This window comes from Urocitellus parryii, chromosome 7 (assembly GCF_045843805.1).
Source record: "Urocitellus parryii isolate mUroPar1 chromosome 7, mUroPar1.hap1, whole genome shotgun sequence".
Lineage (NCBI taxonomy): Eukaryota > Metazoa > Chordata > Mammalia > Rodentia > Sciuridae > Urocitellus > Urocitellus parryii.
Window position 1 is genome coordinate 36964459 of NC_135537.1, and position 22471 is coordinate 36986929.

Sequence of the window (22471 nt, forward strand, 5' to 3'; positions counted from 1 at the left end):
AAATTCTGGCAAATCAAATACAAAAATAAAGATACTGCACCACGATCAAGTGGGGTTCATCCCAGGGATGCAAGGTGGGTTCAAAATATGGAAATCAACAAATGTAATGCATCACATCAATAGATTGATAAAAATCATATATGATCATCTCAATAGATGCACAATATATCACTCATCCATGTTCAAAACATGAGAAAAACTATGGGTAACACATAAAACATTGTAAAAGGTATCTATGCTAAGCCCCAGTCCAACATCATTCTAAAAGAAGAGAAATTGAAAGCATTCCCTCTAAAACCTGGAACAAGACAGGGATGCCCTCTTTCAACACTTCTATTTAACTTAGTTCTTGAAACACTAGCCTGAACAATTAGATAGATGAAAAAGATTAAAGGGATACAGATTGAAAAAGAAGAACTCAAATTAGCACTATTTGCTGATTCTATAACTAGAAGATCAAAAAAATTCCACCAGAAAACCTCTAGAACTAATAAATGAATCCAAGAAAGTAACAGGATATAAAATCAACACCCATAAATCAAAGGCATTTCTGTATATCAGTGACAAATACTCTAAAAGAAAGTAGGAAAACTACTCCATTTACCATAGACTCAAAAAAAAAAAAAAAAAGACTTGGAATCAACTTAATGAAACAGGTGAAAGAACTCTACAATGAAAATTATAGCACATGAAAGAAATAAATTAAAGAGGACATTAGAAGATGCAAAGATGTCCCTTGTTCTTGGATAGGCAAAATTAATATTGCTAAAAAGACCATACTGGGGCTGGGGATGTGGCTCAAATGGTAGTACGCTCACCTGGCATGTGCGGGGCGCTGGGTTGGATCCTCAGCACCACATAAAAATAAAGATGTTGTAACCACCAAAAACTAAAAACATAAAGATTAAAAAAAAATTGAAAAAAAGACCATACTACCCAAAGCACTATACAGATTTAATGCAATTCCAATCAAAATTCCAATGGCATTTCTCATAGAAATAGAAAAAGTAGTCATGAAATTCATCTGGAAAAATAAGAGACCCAGAATAGTCAAAGCAATCCTTAGCAAGAAGAGTGAAGCACATGGTATCACTATTCCAGACCGTAAACTATACTATAGAGCAATAGTAACAAAAAAAGGCATGGTATTAGCGACAACATAGACTTCAAGAATAGAGGACACAGAGACAAACCCACATAAATACAGATATCTCATATAAGACAAAGACGCTGAAAAATTATATTGGAGAAAAGATAGCCTCTTCAACAAATGGTACTGGAAGAACTAGACATCCATATGCAGCAAGATGAAATTAAGCCCCTATCTCTCACCATGCACAAAACTCAACTCAAAGTGGATCAAGGACCTAGGAATAAAACCAGAGGTCCTGTGCCTATTAGAAGAAAAGGTAGGCCAAAATCTTCATCATGTTGGATTAGGCCTCAACTTCCTTAACAAAACTCTTATAGAACAAGAAATAAAATCAAGAATCAATAAATGGGATGGATCAAATTTAATAGTTTCTTCTCAGCAAAAGAAACAATCAGTGAGGTGAATAGAGAGCCAACATTTTGGGAGCAAATATTTACCACGTGCACACCAGATAGAGCACTAATCTCTAGGCTATATAAAGAATTCAAAAATCTTAACACCAAAACCACAAATAACCAATCAATAAATGGGTCATGGAACTGAACAGACACTTCTCAGATGATGAAATACAATAAATCAACAAATATATGTAAAATGTTCAACATCTCTAGCAATTAGAGAAACACAAATCAAAACTACTCTAAGATTTCATCTCACTCCAGTCAGAATGGTAGCTATCAAGAATACAAACAACAATAAGTGTTATCAAGAATTTGTGGGAAAAGGCATGTTCATACATTGCTGGTAGAACTGCAAAGTGGTGCAGCCAATCTGGAAAGCAGTATGGAGAATCCTTGGAAAACTTGGAATGGAATCACTATTTGACACAGCTATCCCAGTCCTTGGCTTACACCTAAAGGACTTAAAAACAGCATTCTATAGGGACACAGCCACATCAATGTTTATAGTAGCACAATTTACAATAGCTAATTTGTGGAACCAACCCAGATGTCCTTCAGTTGATGAATGGATAGGGAAACTTTGGTATGTATAAACAATGGAAGATTACTCAGCATTAAAAGACAACAAATTCATGGCATTTTCAGGTAAATGGATGGAGTTAGAGACTATAATGTTAAGTGAAGAAAGCCAATCCCACAAAACCAAAGGCCAAATGTTTTCTTTGATATGAGGATGCTGACTCATAATGGCAATGGAGGAGCATAGGAGGAATGGAGGAACTTTAGATAGACAAAGGGGAGGGAGGGGAAGGGAGGGAGAATGGGGATAGGAAAGAGGGTGGAATGAGTTAGACATCAATACCCTAAGTACATTTATGAAGAAGGAATGGTAGGAAAATCCTTTGTATACAACCAGTGACTTGAAAAATTGTGCTCTATATGTGTAATATGAAATGAATTGCATTCTGCTGTCATATATAACAAATTAGAATAAAGAGATAATTTAATTTAAAAAAGAATACAAACAACATAAGTGTTGGCAAGAAGGTGGGGAAAAAAGGCATGCTCATACATTGTTGATGGGACCCCATATTGGTGTAGCCAATCTGGAAAGCAGTATGGAGAATCCTTGGAAAACTTAGAATGGAACCACCATTTGACCCAGCCATCCCACTCCTGGGTTTATACCCAATGGACTTAAAAAACAGCATACTATAGTGATGCTGCCACATCAATGTTTATAGCAGCACAATTCACAATAGCTAAATTGTGGAACCAACCTAGATGCCCTTCAATAGATGAATGGATAAAGAAACTGTTGTATATATACACAATGGAATATTACTCAGCATTAAAAGAGAATAAAATTATGGCATTTACAGTAATATGGATGGAGTTGGAGAATATTATGCTAAGTGAAGTAAGCCAATCCCCCCAAACTAAATGCTGAATGTTTTCTCTAATATGAGGATGCCGATTCATAATGGGGATGGGGTTCTGTGGATCATGAGATAAAACTTTAGACGGGGCAAAGTGGAAGGAGGGGGAGGGGGGGTAGGATCCACAGTGGAATGAGATGGACATCATTACCCTAAGTACATGTATGTACTTTGTGTATAACCAGACATGAAAAATTGTGCTCTATATGTGTACTATGAATTTAAATGCATTCTGCTGTCCTATATATCAAATAAGAATAAAAAAATAAAGTGTACAATTTCCAAAAACAAAAAAAAGAATACTTAACAAACTTCAGAAGACTGAAAATTGATTCAGTAGTGCAACAGAAAAATGGATGCTATTTTTAAAAAATTAAACTGAAATTTAAAAGTACAGTAAGTGTAACTAAAAACATGATAGAAGGCATAAATATAAGAATACATTAAACAACGAGTGATTAGGGAATTAAAAAACACGATATTTAAAAATATATCACTGGAAGGGAGAAAATAAATAATGATGGGTAAAAGGGCTCAAGAGGAACTTTAGACTGTCAAAGAGGAAAAAAGCTTATTCAGAGAAAATTGAAAAATTCTGAAACCTATGGGAAGGAACAGTAACATCAAAGTCCACTGGTCAGATTTAACTCAATCAAGACTACCCTAAAGACATAGTATAGTCAAGTTCTCAGACTTGAACAATAAAGAGAAAATCCTGAAGGCATCAAGAAAATAGACACTCTTGTGTCCCAATTCACCTGACAACAGACTTCTCAAAAGAAATATTAAAGACCAGGTGAGTATGAGCTGAGATTTTTTCGCAGCACTGAAAGAAAAAATCCTGCCAACCAAGAATACTGTATATCAAGCAAAGGTATCTTTAGAAATTAATAGGAGTTAAACATTTCCAGACCAAACAACCACCAAAACCAAACTAAACAAAAACAAACTTGAGGGAATATACCTCCATCAGACTGGTCCTACAAAAAAATGCTAAAGGGAGTTAGTTCTTCAAACTTAGAAGAGACATTAATGTGCAAGAACAAAACATCAAAAGGTATAAAACCACTGGTAAAAGTAACTATACAAAGTCAGAATGCTCTAATGTTATAAACATGGCATATAAACCATTCGTTTCTTTAATATAAAGATGAAATGCAAAGCAATTAATATACTATATTAAGAGAAAGGTAATACAGAAAAATGTAAAGTGGGACATCAAAAATCCAAAATGTACCAAAGAATAGAGTGCAAGTTTTGTGTTATTATTAGTATATTTTTCTTTTATAGTTTTTCTTCATGATAGATATGACATTGCAATAATTTTGAAATAGCTTATTATAATCAATGTTTTTTTTTTTGTAAACCTCAGGGGCAAAAATGTACCATAGGCAAACCAAAAATAATGAGAAAGAATCAAAACTCATTATCAGATAAGTCATTTAACCACAAGGTAAACCGTAAGAGGAAAAAAAGAAAAAAACTACATAAACTAAATGCAAGGTACAAAATGGGTTGTCATAGGAACTTATAATCAATAATTTTCTCAATTGTAAATGAATTAAATTCTCCAGTGAAAATACATACAGTGACTGAATGAAAAACAACACAAAACAAAACAAAAACAAGACCCAACTATACACTGCTTACAAGAAATTCACTTCCCATCTAAGGAAATGCATAGATCAAAGGAAAAAATGGAATAAGCTATTTCACGCAAAAGGTGGAATCTAAAAGAAAGCAGGAATAGTTGTATCAGATATGAAATATATAAAATCAAAATCTGTAAAAAAAAAGTAAAGAAGGGCATAAAAAACGAAAAAAACATAAAAACATGAAAAAAGACATTTAAAAATGGCATAAAAAAGGGGAACTTCAACATCCCACTTGCAGCAATGAACCACCCAGACTAAAAAACCAATAGCAGAGTTAAATTGTACCCTAGACAAATGGAACAGATATCTACAGAAGAGTCAATATTACAGAATACACATTCTTAGCTACATATAGGATGGATCACAAGATAAGTTTTGACAAATTTTAAAAAATCACATTGTATATATTTCTGACTGTAATAAAACTAGAAATCAATAACAAAAACTTTGGCAACTAAAAAAAATGGAAATTAGATAACTTACTCTTCAAAAAAAACAATGAAGAAATGAACAAATCAAGAAGGAAATCAAAATATTCCTTTAAACAAATGAAAATGAAAACACAACATACTAAATCCTATGGGAAACAGGTAATGCAGTGACAAGAGGGAAAAAAACTCATAGCAATCAATGCTTATATCAAAAAAGCATGAAGATCTCAAACAAACTAAATTTGATCTTAAAGAAATAAAAACTAAATAAACATTAAAGAATAAATATTAAATAATAACAAATTAAGGAATAAATATTAAAGATCTGAGCAGAAACGAGTGAAATAGACTTAAAAAAATACAAAGGATCAACAAAACAAAGAGTTATTTCTTCAAACTTAACAGTACCTTTCTTACCCAGAAGTATTAAGGGACAATTCAAATAAAGAATAACAGAGACAAAAGGGAGACATTATAACTGACACCACATAAATACAAAGGATCATCAGAGATTATTATAAACAATCATGTGCTAACAAACTTGATAACCTAAAAGTGATAAACAAATTCCTGGACACATAAACCTTATCAAAAGTTAATCATGAAGAAACAGAAAATCTCAATAGACTAAGAAATTGATTCAGTAATGTCTTCCACCAAAAAAAAAGCACAGGATCAGATGGCTTCTTCTCAACATTCAAGGAAGAACACAAATTCTTCTCAAATTGTCCCAAAATATTATAACAGAGTCTTCCAAACTCTTTCTATGAAGTCAGCCCAACTATTATATCAAAATCAGGCAAAGATTTAAAAAAAAAGCTACAAGTCAATATATCTGATGAACACAAATGCTGTTGTAGTTTACATATGAGGTATCCTTCCAAAACCCATGTGTGACATAATGCAAGAAAGTTCAGAGATGAAATGAATGGATTATGAGAGATGTAACCTAATCAGTGGAAGAATGCACTAATAGCTTAACTGGGTGGTAACTACAAGCAGGCAGGGTGGGGCTGAAGGAAGTAGCTCACTGAAAGCATGCCTATGGGGCATATTTTATCCCTGGAGAGCAGAGCAAAGTTCTCTCCCTCAGGGTAGCTGACATGTCCTGAGCTGATTCTCTCTACCATGCCATTATGCCATGATGTTTTCTTTCACTTCATGCCCACAATTGTGGACTCCACTGACCAGGAGTCAAAATAAACTTTTCCTCCTCTAAATTGTTGTCACGTCATTAGGACACACCAACACAAAAGATGATGAAAACAGAAACTGGTTCCCGCAAGTGGGGTCATGGATGGGACTAACCTGACCACATGGTTCAGAAAACTTTGGAGCTGGTTTGTGGGAAGAATTTTGAAAAGTTGAGAGATGCAAGTTGGAAAAGTTTTAGGACATTGTTAAGTACAGATTAATGGGCAATTCTGATGAGAGCTCAGTAAACCAGGATGACAACAGGACTATGGGTAGTGAAGATTTATCTCATATTTCAGAGAAGAAGGAAGACTCTAGACTAGGGGCCATACATGGGACATTACTGCAAAAAAGTCATCTTCATTTTGCTCATGTCCTGAAACTGTGAGGCTGAATTTATAGGTGAAGGACTAAATCTAGCAAGCGAAATTTCACAGCAACACAGAATTCAGAGGGTAGCATGGATATTGCTGGCAGCTTTCAGCCAAGTTTTCTGCAATAATCCAGAGCAGAAAGCAAAGCAGAAATATTTGAATAACTTGGATTTGGGCCAGAAAAGTGCAAGTAAAACCAAGGCTAAGGAAGGATACTGTAGTCACTGAAGAGATGTGTGCATTTTACCCAGAAACAAATAGGAAAGATGGCCTGACAGGAACACACTCATCTCAGACTCAAGATTGAAAAAGCAAAAATTACTTGGGAAAAGGAATTTTATAGGTGAAGGACTAAATGATAACAGGACTATGGGAAGAGGATAGAGCTCTGGGGAATCCTGCTTGCACAGGGGGGCCTAGGAAGTTGTTTCACTCTGCTCAGCTGCACAGGCACTTAGAAGTTGCTGCAGTCATGATTCCAAGAGACTTGGGAAACAGGGTATCACTGAGTTGCTTGGCACCTTGCTAAGCTGCTGAGGCTGGCTTTGAACTTGCAATATTCTGCTTCAGCCTCCTGAGCTGCTGGGAGAATGGCGGGCAAATTTGGTAGGTGGCACAAAGATATAGTTAGGGAGTAAAAAGTTCTGATATGCTAACATATGGCAGGGTGACCATATAGAATGATAATGTAGTTTGTATTTCACAAAAGTAGAGGAAAATATTTTGTATATTTTCATAATAAATAAATAACAAACATGTAAAGAGTTAGATGTATTTAATCTAAACATTTCACAATATATACATGTATCAACAATCACAAGGTACACAAATGTTTAGAATTTTAAGTTTTCATGTGTTCATTTAAAAAAAAACTTACTTTAAATCTAAAAAAGAAAAAAATTGACATACACTTTTTTCCTCTAATCTATATTCACTGAGGAAAAAGATGTCATTAGACAGGAACCTAAGAAAAAGTTACAGAAATATATTGTTAAGGGAAAGAGAAGATTTAAGTAGGAGGAAAAAGCTGTAAGCATCACAATATCTGACTGTGAAGCCATAGTAACTAAAAAAACATGGTATTGGCATAAAAACTGAGACAGTCAAATGGAACAGAAAAGAATATTCAGAATTTAATTTACATGTTTACAACCAAGCTACTTTCAACAAAAGTGCCAAGAAAAATACTGGAGAAAGAACAAGTTCTTCAACAAATGGTGCTAGTAAAACTGTGTGTGTCTGTGTGTGTGTGTGTACACACGAGTGCGTGCACATGCAGAAGACTAAAACTAGTACACTACCTTGCCCATATTTATTTTGCTTGGGTTACTGGAAAGGCTGCTAGTGTTATATAATATATAACGTTGAAAGTAGAAATACTCAGCTTTTTCCTGACCTCAGAGGGAAACAATCTTGGTATGTTATGTGTGTATGACAAAAACTTGGTATATCACCCAGGCTAGGCTTGACTTCACCATTCTCCTGCTTCAGCCTCCTGAGTAGCTGGGACTACAGATACGAATCGAAAATCTAACATTAATATCCTGATTTCTGGTCTTGCACATATGTCCTTTATAATTTTGGGAAACTTATCTGTTGTGTGTAATATGCTGACAGTTTTTTAAAATCATAAATGGATATTAAGTTTCACAGGTTATTTCACTGCATCTATTGAGATAATCACCTGACTTTCTTAATTTTGTTAACATGGAAAAAATAATATTGAATAATTTTTAATGTTAAACCAGACTTGCATTCTTTTCTTTCTTTCTTTTTTTTTAGGTTGTAGTTGGACATGATATCTTTATTTTATTTTTATGTGGTGCTGAGGATCAAACCCAGGACCTAGTATGTACTGGGCGAGCGTTCTACGCTGAGCCACAATCTCAGCCCCCAGTCTTGCATTCTTAACATTAAATCATACTTGATATGTTCCTCTTTATACAATTATATTTTATTTAGCAATATTCATTTACAATTTAAAAGGATACTGATATCATATTTACTTCTTTTTTAAAGTCCTTTCTTTAGATGTATTAAGGTTATTCTGGTTTCATATAAACAGAAGGGCAGAGACCCTTCATCGTTTCTGAGGAAATAACTGTACAAAAATTTTTGTTATTTTTTTCCCATCAATATTTGATAGACATTACCCATGTTGGCCTGATTTTTCTTTTTTTTAAATATATATATATATATATATATATATATATATATATATATATATTTTATTTATTTATTTTTATGTGGTGCTGAGGATAGAACCCAGGGCCTTGCACATGCTAGGCGAGCACTCTACTGCTGAACCACAACCCCAGACCCCTGACTTTTCTTAATGCAAAACGTTTTGTCATTACATTTAATTTCTTGAAAAGATACAGGCTATTCAATTTCACTGTTTCATCTTACAACAATTTTGGTATAGTCCTTTCTCAGGGAAAACTTCACTGAAATTAAGTGGTTTTATTTTTTGATATATAGTTATTTAATTTTCTTATGATAATTTTAATATCTGTAAGATCTATGGGGTTAACTCCCTTTCATTACAAATATTGGTGATTTGTAATCTCTCAGTCTCTTTCAGTTTATGTAGGGAATTGTCAGTTTTGTTATCTTTTTAAAGGTAACAGTTTATGGATTTAATTTTCTCTCCCTCTTATTTGTTTTTTTTTTAGTGGCTCTATTCATTTCTTCATTATCTTCTTTCATTTACTTGCTTTGAGTTTATCTCATTCTTGTTTTGAACCCTCTGAAGCTGAATTTTAAGTAGCCGAGGAAAGATCATTCTTCCTAATAATTGTTTAAAGTTATGTTTCTTTCTAAACAATGTTTGAACAGCATTTCCTGTTTAACTATCATTTAATCCAAACATTTTCTAATTTCCAAGTGATTTTATCTTAGCCCCTTGAATTATTTGGAAGTATACTGTTCAAGATCCTGATATTTAAAGTTTTTCTAACTGGTTTATGACTGTAGTAAGAAAACACACTTCTAGGGCTGGGGATGTGGCTCAAGCGGTAGCGCGCTCGCCTGGCATGCGTGCGGCCCAGGTTCGATACTCAGCACCACATACCAACAAAGATGTTGTGTCCGCCGAGAACTAAAAAAAAATAAATATTAAAAATTCTCTCTCTCTCTCTCTCTCTCTCTCTCTCTCTCTCTCTCTCTCTCTCTCTCTCTCTCTCTCCTCTCTCACTCTCTCTTTAAAAAAAAAAAGAAAAGAAAATACACTTCTATATGATTGTGATTCTTTTAAATATAAGATCATTCAGAGACCTAAAAAAAGTGTCTTCCACTATTGTTGGATACACTCTTCTATGAATGTCAATTAGATGAAGCTGGCTCACTGTATTTTCAAAATTTTTGTACTCTCAGTTATCTATTTATTTAGTTATTTTTAAAATTATACTGCTCTAATAAAAAACTGAAAAGGAACAACTAAGAATGCTGGCAACATTAAAATAATTAAAATTGGTTATTGTATCAAAACAATTACATCTGGAATTGATTTCATTTGATCAGCTAAAAGGTGCATTTATGCTGCCATTATTACATTTTCAGAAGAGTTTAAATTACAAAATTTGAGAGAGCTTCAAAGCAATTTCTTAATCTAACCATGCTGATCTTGATGGACCAATTTTTAAAAAAGGGGGGGTATAAGTGAAGAGAAACCCTTCAAAAAAAATTGGTGACAATTGTTTTTAAAACATTACTTTAACACTCTTTTTATAATTGAAAAATACCAACCTGAGGATTAGAGCATTTTATCTCCAGGGATTCCAGGTCAACATGAAGACAGACAACAAATGAATGTCTGGCATCAGGTCCTGTAGCAAGTAGTTTTTGAGATGTGACAGCTAGAGTAGAGGTACAACCCATAGGTTCCACTAAGCTAAGTGTCACTTGTTTTCCAATAAGGGTATATATGCTGAAATGATGCAAGTTGATGGTCCATGGAAAAGCATCACCTGTTAAAGGAAATAGGGAGGCACACACATTAAAAAATACAGTTAACTGTCACTTGATAATAAAAGTTCTACTATTTATATTTGAAATATAAAAAATTTAACACTGTATCATAAAAAGCAAATAGATCCAGATCAAAAATGCTAAATAAGTTGAAAGCTTTAAGTTATCTTTTAAAAAATGTTTAAGAATATACTTCTATAGCAACAATTATGTATACCATAAACAATAAATGAACAGTGGAGAGTGTATTGTGTAACAGTTGGAGATGTATGCATCTGTACTGTGCTCTAGTAGGCTGTTCTGTGTAACAGAGGTTTATGCACCACACTTTTAAAAAAATCATAGAAAATGGCATAAATTATGTGAATACAGTAATTTTTGGAGGGACTAAAAATGACCATAGACTTCTCTAGGGAATGAAAGAAGAAACAGTAAACAATCTACTATGGTCTTTTGGACAACCAGTATCAGAATTGTGTGGGATATTTACTTAAAATAGAGGTGTCTGAGTTCTATTATAGACCAACTTAATTATCTCTCCTACTAATACTCAGTAAACATTTCATTATTCCCTGGATGATTCAAAAGTATTAAAAGTTCCTTTTAAATAAAATGCTCGTAATAATAAAACACTCAAATGTCAGTATTTTAAGCAAAATTACTTTCCTTCTTTTATATTCTTTTACTAATTTATATAAAATTATTTCATTAATATAAATTATTCATATAAAACATCTTAGTTTTTATTATATCTACAATAAGTTACTCTGTAAAATAATTTTTTAAAATCCAGTATAAGAAAAATTTATAAACATTTATTTTTGTGATGTCAGATATTCCTGTCATTTGTATTTTGGACTACAATTCTGACAGCACTTAACATTATACAGGGTAATAGCATCTTTTTAAGTAATTCAATTATTTAAATAATTTAATTATTTGAAAATAAATTGAGAACATTTATATCTAATTATAGAGGTACTCAGTAATCACTATAATTTAGAATATATGTTATTTTAAAGAGTAATATATTTTATCCTGCCATTCCAATAAGTATTATTAATATTTGTCACAGTTCTTTCTATTATTAATATTTTTCACAGTTGATAGTTGTGCTAGGACAGAAGTAAGATCAGGGAATCACACTGTTCTTATAATTTTACATTCTTTATTCATTGAAGAAAAAATACCAAGTGAATTACTACAAGGATCATACTGTAAATATATACTTAAGCAATCTAAATGTTCATTAGATACACTGGGATAACAGGTTCCACAGGTAGATTCTCATCAGGATGAACATTCAATATGTTCTGTTCAAATGTACTTCATAAAAGTGTAAATTAAGAATCTTTGAATTGAAACTTTGATAACAAGAATAAATTTAGCTAAATAGTAGTTCATAATAAATTAACTAAAAACAATGTTAACTGAATAATAATATGCAGTCAACATGGTGATACTTTGCCTGTCTTAAAGATTTAAAATTTTTTCTTTGAAGAAATAATGATAAACTTTAAATCATCTGTAATCTAAAATAGTTTTTAGACTTACATTAAATTCCATGCTATTTACAAAATAAAATCTCTGCCAAATTGGTGTCTCATATTTGGAATGATTTTAGATACATGATTTTAAAACTGAGAGTGAGATAAATACATATTTTTTTTCAAACCCTACTTTATCCAAGAAATTAAGTAGTGATTATGTTGTATGCAAGAACACTACATTTAAACTTGTTAAATTAAAAAAAAAATCCCAAATGACATGACGGTACACTATTCTCAGATATATGTTCCTGTTTCTTCTTCAGAAACAGACCAATAAATTAAAATTGGCCTTATCATAGTCTCCTAAAATGAAATTTAAAAATTTGTCAATTAATTGCTCTGTTAAAAAATTTTCAAATCAGCCAGGAGCAGTGGCACATATCTGTTATTCCAGTGGCTCAAGAGGCTGATAACCAGGAGGACTGTGATTCAAAGCCAGCCTCAGCAATTTCTTAAGGCCCTATCTCTAAATAAGATACAAAAAAGGTCTGGGAATGTGGTTCAGTGGTTAAGTAACCCTGTGTGGAATCTTTGGTACAAAAAAAAAAAAAAAACTACAAATCACATTAAGTGCACAAGTACTACTTACACACACAAAAACAGAAACATCTAAACTTTCTATAATATAACATTGGCAGAATAACATTCTACATATTTCCTCAAATACATCCACACATCCATGATAGGCCAAAAGTATGTACTATTTTGATAATCCCATGTAGATTTTTATGACCTTCACAATGAGAATTTTTTAAAATTTGTTATATGACAGCAGAATACATTATAATTCATATTACACATATACAGCACGATTTTTCTCTGTACACAAAGTAGAGTCACAACATTCATGTCTTCATACATGTACTTAGGGTAGTGATATCCATCTCATTCCACTGTATTTCCTACCCCCATTCCCCCTTCCCTTGCCCACCCTCCCCTTTCCCCTTTCTAGGGTTCATCTAATCCTCTCATGCCCCAACCCCAACCATATTATGAATCAGCATCCTTAAATCAGAGAAATCATTCAGCATTTGGTTTTGGGGGATTGGCTAATTTCACTTAGCATTATATTCTCCAGCTCCATCCATTTACCTACAAATGCCATGATTTTATTTACTTTTAATGCTGAATAATATTCCATTGTGTATATATACTACATTTTATTTATCCACTCATCTACTAAAGGGCATCTGGGTTGGTTCCACAATTTAGCTTTTGTGAATTGTGCTGCTATAAACATCGATGTGGCTGTGTCCTGTTTTTAAGTCCTTTGGGTATAGACCAAGGAGTGGGTAGCTGGGTCAAATGGTGGTGGTTCCATTCCCAGTTTTCCAAGGATTCTCCATACTGCTTTCTAGATTGGCTGTACCACTTTGCAGAGCCAACAGCAATGTATGAGTGTGCCTTTTCCCCTACATCCTTGCCAATGTTTACTGTTGTTTGTATTCCTGATAGCTGCCATTCTGACTGGTGCGAGTAGTTTTGATTTGCATTTCTCTAATTGCTAGAGATGTTGGACATTTTTTTTCATATATTTGTTGACCAACTGTAATTCTTCTGAGAAGTGTCTGTTCAACTCCTTAGCCCATTTATTGACTGGGTTGTTTTGTTTTGTTGTTACATTTTTTGATTTTTTGAGTTCTTTAAATATCCTATATTTATAATATAGGATATATTATACAGCAAATTTAAAATTCCATAATAGCTCTATCTGATGTGCATGTGGCAAAAATTTGCTCTCAAAATGTATGCTCTCTCTTCAAAAGAAACTCATTGTTTCTTTTGCTAAGAAGCAGCTTTTTAGTTTGAATCCATTCCACTTATTGATTCTTGATTTTATTTCTTGTACATTAGGAGTCTTGTTAAGGTAGTCAGGGCCTAATTCAATGTGATAAAGATTTGAGCCCATTTTTTTCCTCCATTAGGCATGGGGTCTCTACATTAACTCCTAGGTCCTTGATCTACTATGAGTTGAGTTTTTTGCATGGTGAGACATAGGTGTTTAGTTTCAATTTGCTACATATGGCTTTCCAATTTTCCCAGCACCATTTGTTGCACAGGCTATCTTTTCTCCAGTATCTTTGTCTAGTATGAGATAACTGTATTCAGGTGGGTTGGTCTCTGTGTCTTCTATTCTGTACCATTGATCTACATGTCTATTTAGGTGCCAATACCATGCCATTTTTGTTATTATAGCTCTGTACTATAGATTAAGGTCTGGTATTGTGATGCCTCTTACTTCACTCTTCTTTTTAAGAATTACTTTGGCTATTCTGGGTCTCTTATTTTTCCAAATGAATTTCAAAATTGCCTTTTCTATTTCTATAAGGAATGATGTTGGGATTTAAATTGGAATCACATTGAATCTGTATAGTGCTTTGGGTAGTATGACCATTTTGATAATATTAATTTTGTCTAGCTTAGAGCATATGAGATCTTTACATCTTCTAAGGTTTTCTTCAATTTCTTTCTTGAGTGTTCTGTAGGTTTCATTGTAGAGGTCTTTCACCACTTTTGTTAATAGATCCCCAGGTCTTTTATTTTTTTGAGGCTATTGTGAGTGATGTAGTTTTCCTAATTTCTCATTCACAGGACTCATCAATGATGTACAAAAATGCATTTGATTTATAGGTGTTGATTTTCTATCCTGTTACTTTGCTGAATTCATTTATTAATTCTAGAAGTTTTCTGGAGGAGGTTTTTGGATCCTCTAAGTATAGAATCATGTCATCAGCAAAAAATAATAGTTTGAGTTCTTGTTTTCCTATTTGTATCCCTTTACATTCTTTAGTCTATTTGATTGGTCTGACTAGAGTTTCAAAGGGCTATGTTGAATAGCAGTGGTGAAACAGGGCATCCCTGTCTTGCTCCAGTATTTAGAAGGAATGCATTCAATTTTTCTCAATTTAGAATGATGTTGGCCTGGGGTATAGTATAGATAGCTTTTACAATGTTAAGGTATGTTCCTACTATCCCTATTTTTTCTAGGGTTTTGAATATGAAAGAAAGGGTGCTGTATTTTGTCAAATGCTTTCTCACATCAATTGATATAATCATATGATTCTTATCTTTAAGTCTATTGATGTGATGAATTATATTAATTGATTTCCCTTTGTTGAATCAATCTTGCCTCCCTAGAAGGAACTCCACTTGATCATGATACACTATTTTTTAAAATATGTTTTTGTATGCAATGAATTTTTGCATCAATGTTCATCAGGGATATTGGTCTACAATTTTCCTTCCTTGATACATCTCTGCCTGGTTTTGGTATCAGGATGATACTAGCTCCATAGAATGAGTTTGGTAGGATTGCCTCCTTTTCTATTTCATGGAATAATTTGAGGAGTATTGGTATTAATTCTTCTTATTAGGTCTTGTAAAATTCAGCTGTGAATCTGTGTGGTTTGGACTTTTCTTGGTTGATAGGCTTTTGATGGTGTCTTCTATTTCCTTGAGTGAAATTGATCTGTTTAAATTGTATATGTCTTCTTGATTCAATTTGATTTGATCATATGCCTCTAGAAATTTGTCAGTGTCTTCGAGGTTTTCTATTTTACTGGAGTATAAATTTTCTCAGTACTTTATAATTGTCTTCTGTATTTCAATAGTGTTTGTCACGATATTTCCTTTTTCACCATGGATTTTAGTAATTTGAGTTTTTTTCTCTCCTTCTTTTTGTTAGGGTGACTAATGGTTTGTCAATTTTATTTATTTTTTTCAAAGAACCAGCTTTTTGTTTTGTCATTTAACAAAAAATTCTTTTGTTTCAATTTCCTGTTTTCTGATACTTTGGGTTTCTTCCTCTTTTCCCAGGTCATTTATTTGTTGACTTTTTCTTCTTTTAATCAATGAACTCCATGCAATGAACTTTCCACTTAGCTTTGCCTTCATAGTGTCCCATATATTTCGATAAGTTGTATTGGAGTTCTCATTTTCCTCTAAGAATTTCTTTTTTATCTTCATCCGGATGTCTTCTGTTATCCATGTATCATTCAATAGCATATTATTTAATATCCAGGTGTTTGAGTAGCTTTTATTTTTTACTTTATCATTCATTCTAATTTCATTCCATTATGGTCAGAGAGAATGCAGGATAGTATCTCTATTTTTTGGTAATTGCTAAGACTTGCTTTGTGGCATAACATATGGTCTATCATGGAGAAGAATCCATATGCTACTGAGAAGGAAGTGTATTCACTCATTGATGGATGGAATATTCTATATATATATATACCTGTTAAGTCTAAAGTACTAATTGTATTATTGAGTTCTATAGTTTATTTAGTTTTCGTTTGGAAGATGTACCCAGTGGTGACAGAGGTGTATTAAAGTCACCCAATATTATTATGTTGTTGTCTATTTGGTTCTTTTAGTTGGGAAGGGATTCTTTGATATACATAGATGCCATATTGTTTGGGGCATATTTATTACTGTTGTCTTGTTGTATGAATCCCATAAGCGGTATGAAATATCCTTCTTTATCCCTTTTCACTAGCTTTGGTTTGGAGTCTACTTTATCTGATATGAGGATGAAAACCCCTGCCTATTTATGTGGTCCACATGAGTGGTACATTTTTTTTCCCACCCTTTCACCTTCAGTCTCTGGGTGTCTTTTCCTATGAGATGAGTCTCTTGAAGGCAGCATATTGTTAGGTCTTTTTGTTTTGTTTAATCCAATCTGTCAGTCTATGCCTCTTAATTGATGAGTTTAGGCCATTCACATTCAGGGTTATTATTAAGACACGATTTATATTCTCAAACATTTTGGTTTATTTTTGGTTTTTAACTTGACTTGGTTTCTCCTTTGATTGGCCTTTCCTTTAGTGTAATTCCTCCCTTCTCTTGGAATATTTCCTTCTCCTGGAAAATTTTGCTGACAATGCTCTGTAGCACAGGCTTTCTCACTGTAAATTCTTTCAACTTTCATTTATCATGAAAGGTTTTTATTTCTTCATCAAATCTGAAGGTTAGTTTTGCTGGATATAAGATATTGGGTTAGCAGCCATTTTCTTTCAGAGTTTGTTATATGTTGTTCCAGGATCTCTTAGATTTGAGGGTCTGGGTTGAAAAATCTGCTGAGATATGAATTGATCTTCCCTTATGTGTAATCTGATTCCCCTCTCTTGTGGCCTTTAAGATCTATCCTTATTCTGTATGCTAGGCATTTTCATTATAATGTGCCTTGGTGTAGATCTGTTGTAATTTTGTACATTTGGTGTCCTATTAGCAATCTGTATTTTAATTTTTAATTCATTCTTCATGTTTGGGAAATTTTCTGATATTATTTCATTGAAGAGATTGTGCATTCCTTTGGTTTGAATCTCTGTGCCTTCCTCTAATCCCAGTAAATCTTAGATTTGGCCTTTTGATACTATCCCTTAATTCTTGGATGTTCTATTCATTGATTCTTACCATATTCACTGTGTGGTCAACTTTATTTTCAATATTGTATATTTTGTCTACATTATCTGACATTCTGTCTTACAAGTGATCTAGTCTATTGGTGATGCTTTCTATCGAGTTTTTATTTTTTATTGTTTCATTCATTTCAAGGATTTCTGATTGTTTCTTCTTCTTTTTTTCTTTCAGAATCTTTCTTGAAGTAATCTTTTGCTACCTGTATTTGCTCCTTTATCTCTTTCTTGGTGTGATTGATGGTTGCCTGTATTTGCTCTCTTAACTCCTTGTTGGAGTGATCAATTTTTGCCTGTATTTGTTCAATTAGGTCCTTCTTTAATTCGTAGATCATATTATGTACGTTCTGAACTTCTTCTCTGACATTTCATCAACTGCATTGTCCATGCATTCTATTAGTGTAGTATCTTGGTTTGTTTGGGACACTTTCCTCCCTTGTTTTTTATGTTTTCTATATGTCTCCCTTTCTTGCAGTGTGGCTCTGAGGTATTACAGTTTTTACCCTATAATCTCCTGCATATTACCTGTACCTCACTTTAGTGTTGAAGTTCTAGTCCCTGGTATCCAAGGATAATTGCTACTGCAACTAAAGGTGGTGGTAGTAATAGCAGAGGTAACTCAAGACAGCAATGAGGGTGTCCAAAGATGGCTGCAAACACTTTCAGAGATAGGGTTGAAAGAGTGGGTTACCTGTTTGGAGATACAGCTACCTCCAGGCCCTATCTGTTGTCCCAAGGTCATGACTACTGTGTTGGGAGGGCTAAGACAATGGCTACAAGTGTCCCAAGATGGAGGTGGGCTGGGCTTGGGCTTTGGCATGGGTCTGCTGGTCAGCAGGGCCATACTGGGCCTAACCTTGACCTAGGCTCCTGTGCAGTTTCAGAGGGACATACTAGGGGATTAGCCATGGGTCTGTAGGTCAGTGGGGCAGTCCTGGGTTCTGGCTGGAGCCTGAGCCTGGGCTTTGGCATGGGTCTGCCTGTCAGTGGGATGGTCCTGGCCCCAATCTTAGCCCAGGCTTCTATGCGGGTTGGCGTGGAGGTTATATGCCTAAGCCTGGGCTCCAGCTAGGTCTGCTGGTTGGTGGGGTGGTCCCTATGACTAGGATTTTAATTTTATTATTATTATTTTTTTTGAGACAGGGCCATTCTAACTGTAATGAGTTGAAATCTCAATGTAGTTTTGTTTTGTATTTCCCTGCTTGCTAGGAATGTTGAACATTTCTCATATATTTGTTGCCCATTTGTATTCTGTTCAGAAGTTTCTTTTTTAGTTATTTTGCCCTTTTATTAATTGAGTTATTTGGTTTTTTGGTGTTAAGTTTTTCTGAGTTCTTTTTATATTCCACATATTAAAACCATTACCGAGGAGCAGGTGACAAAGACCTTCTCAAATTCTTTAGGCTTTCTCTTCAAGCCTTTAATTGTTTCCATTGCTGTGCAGTAGCTGTTTACTTTGATGCTGTCCCACTTACTGATTCTTGATTTTATTTCTGGTGCTTTATGGGTCTTTTTAAGAAAGTTGATACCTGGGCCAATGTGCTAGAGTATTGAGCCTATGTTTCCATCTAGCATTTGCAGAGTTACAGGTCTAATATCTAGGTCTTTGATCCACTTTTAATTGACTTTTGTATAGGGTGAAAGACAGAGGTATAGTTTCATTCTTCTACACAAGGACATCCAGTTTACCCACCATCATTGGTTAAAATGGTTATCTTTTTTCCAATGTATGTTTCTGGCACCTTTGTCAAGTGTCAGATGAATATATCTCTGTGGATTTGTCTTACTCTGACTTGACTTTTAACATGGCCAATCAAAGGATATAATGAAATGCAACCACTTTCAAGCTAAATATGAAAATCACTAGGTAACTATAAAGTACCTTTACATGTTTATTCTGATAAGAACATTATTGCAAGTGAAGTTTTTTAAAAAACCTTATTTCCCAAAAATAAACTGTAAAGGTGGACATAATTGACAAAATTAAAAAAACACAAATCTGGGAAGTACTTACAATTTAAAAATTGATGAATTTAGGGTGTTAAGAATGAGTCTCTGCCAACACTTATTATTGTTTGTATTCATAATAGCTGCCATTCTGAGTGGAGTAAGATAAAAACTTAGAAATGGTTTTGATTTGCATTTCTCTAATTGTTAGCGATGATGAACATTTGTTGATTGAATGTATATCATTTTCTGAGAATTATCTGTTCAGATCCTTGGCTCATTTATTGATTGGGTTATAGGTACACTCATACACTGCTGGTGGGACTGCAAATTGGTGAAGTCAATATAGAAAGCAGTATGGAGATTTCTTGGAAAATTGGGAATGGAACCACTATTTGACCCAGCTATCCCTGTCCTTGTTCTCTACCCAAAGGACTTAAAAACAGCATACTATAGGGACACAGCCACATTAATGTTTATAGGAGCACAAATCCCAATAACTAAACTGTAGAACCAGTTCAATAGATGTATGGATAAAAAAAATGTGGCATATACACACAACGGAATATTATTCAGCAATAAAAGAGAATAAAATCATGGCAATTGCAGGTAAATGAATGGAGTTAGAGAAGATAATGCTAAATGAAGTTAGTCAATCCCAAAAAAACCAAATGCTTTCTCTGATACAAGGAGGCTGATTCATAGTGGGGTAGGGAGAGGAAGTATGGGAGGAATAGATGAACTCTAGATAGGGCAGAAGGGTTGGAGGGGAAGGTGGGGCATGGGATTAGAAATGATGGTAGAATGTGATGGTCATTATTATCCAAAGTATGTGTATAAAGACATGAATTGGTATGAATATACTTTGTATACAACCAGAGATATGAAAAATTGTCTCTATATGTGTAATAAGAATTGTAATGCATTCTGTCATATTTAAATTAAAAAATAATAATAAAAAATAAAAATAGCAGGCACATCTGAATGTTGCCAGAATACCAAATGCACAACATACATACATACATATCCATCAAGTACAAGACAAAAGTCTGACTACTTGTAATCTGGGAGCAAACTCTGTTAAGTTTTGGATAACCACTAAGATACGAAGCCACAGGGTAACACCAAAAAAGGCATCATTTAAAATAAAGCTGAGAATAAACACAAAACTCACAGAAGCATCATTGGTCACACAAACAGAAAGAAATATATGTCAGATTTAGCAAATGGAAGGTCCTAAATGAAGAAATAAACAAACAACAAAAAACCCCACAATATATTTAGAGAAAAAACCAGAATGTAGTTTATGTATATACCTACAAATATGAATTAAAAAATACCGAAGGGGTATAAAGAAAAGGGAATATGAGATATATGGCAGAAAAATTCTGTAGGCAATAAAAATCATCTTTGAGTATCTACATGTACTTGATATAGAACAAAAAAACAACAACAGTGACAACAAAAAACAAACAAAAAGCAGCTCATATAAATGTTCCATGAGACTATGGAAAAATAATTTAGAAATTAACGAATGATGGGCTGGGAATGTAGCTCAGGGGTAGTGTGTTTGCCTACTAGGCATGAGGCTTGGGTTCAATTCTAGCATTGCAAAAACTAAGGAAACAAATAATAAATACAATTAAAGGAGGGTACAACAACAACGAATTGAATAATGAAGAATATTATAAGGAAAAAATTAAGAAAGACCCAATTGTCTTCTAGAGTAGAATAGTATCATGATTAAAATGAAAACTTTACAAAAGATGCAAGGTAGCAGATTCATGATAGCATTAAAAAAATGAACTTGAAGACAGGTTTTCAGAAATTATTTAATTGAAAAATATTACAAAAAATATTGAAGAATAGTTAATATAACCTCAGAATCTAGAGGGACACTATCAAGTATGCCCACATATATGTAATGAAAGTCCCAAATGGAGAGAATTGAGAAGTCCTCAAATTGATTAATAACATTAATATACACAACTAAGCAGCTCAACTGAGCCCAAGTTGGATAAGTAACACTTAGATGCATCATAATCATTCGATGATCTGCCATACAAAGAAATAGCTTGTCCTTCAAGTCATGATTTAATGCACAGGAAGGGGAAAAAAAGAGCTCTGGATATGACAAATATGTAGGTTATTCAAAATACTAAGTTAATATGTCATTTCTCATTTCTTAACTATTTCACAGGCAGTTGATAATACAGAGCAATAACTATAACACTGTATTATGATACGTGTAGATGGTCACGCATGTGTTAACAGAAAGGGGGAAAGACTAAATATATATCAGCACAAATATTCTATAATTGACTAGAATTAAGTTGGAATTTATCTAAGGCAGAATGTTTTAAATTCAGATGTGCAACAGTGAAAATGATAAATCAAAATATAGATTTCAAACAAAGAAGGGAGTAAAAAAAGAGAAAGAAAATAGGCAAGATAAATGGTCTACAAATGGCAATTAATTACCATCTATATTCCAAAATATTAACATTTCATAAAATAGAAATATTCTACATAACCAATTTAAAAACCAGATATTGTCAAACTACATAAAAAGCAAGACCTAGCTAAAAAGTCTCTAAAAGGGAAAAAAAACTTTCAGTCAAAATCAAAATTAGATTTTAACTAAAAGGAAAGAAAAAGATATACCATTACACAAATTACCAAAAGGAAGCTAGAGTAACTAAAAAGAGATTTATGACAAGAATCACTAGAGACAAAGAAGGATATTTCATAATGACAGGGTCAATATTTTAGGGAGAGATAATAATTTTAGTTCCTATAAAACTACCAACAGAGACTCATATTTATGAAGCAAAATTTTTCATTTTTAAAAAGTCTAAAAAATAATACTTGCTGATTTTAATATTCTTTCAAAATAATTGATAAAATGTGTAGAAAAAACTCATTAAGGCTATCACAGAGA

At 33.4% G+C, this 22471-nt stretch overlaps 1 protein-coding gene across 1 annotated transcript in view; it reads right to left on the reverse strand.

Annotated features, from left to right (window-relative positions):
- Nucleotides 1-22471, reverse strand: part of Vps13b (vacuolar protein sorting 13 homolog B) — a 720349-nt gene that overhangs the window by 343266 nt on the left and 354612 nt on the right. Inside the window, exon 24 of the mRNA XM_077801386.1 lies at nt 10395-10615. Within this exon, the coding sequence (XP_077657512.1) occupies nt 10395-10615 (221 nt within the window). The remainder of the gene's footprint in view (nt 1-10394; nt 10616-22471) is intronic.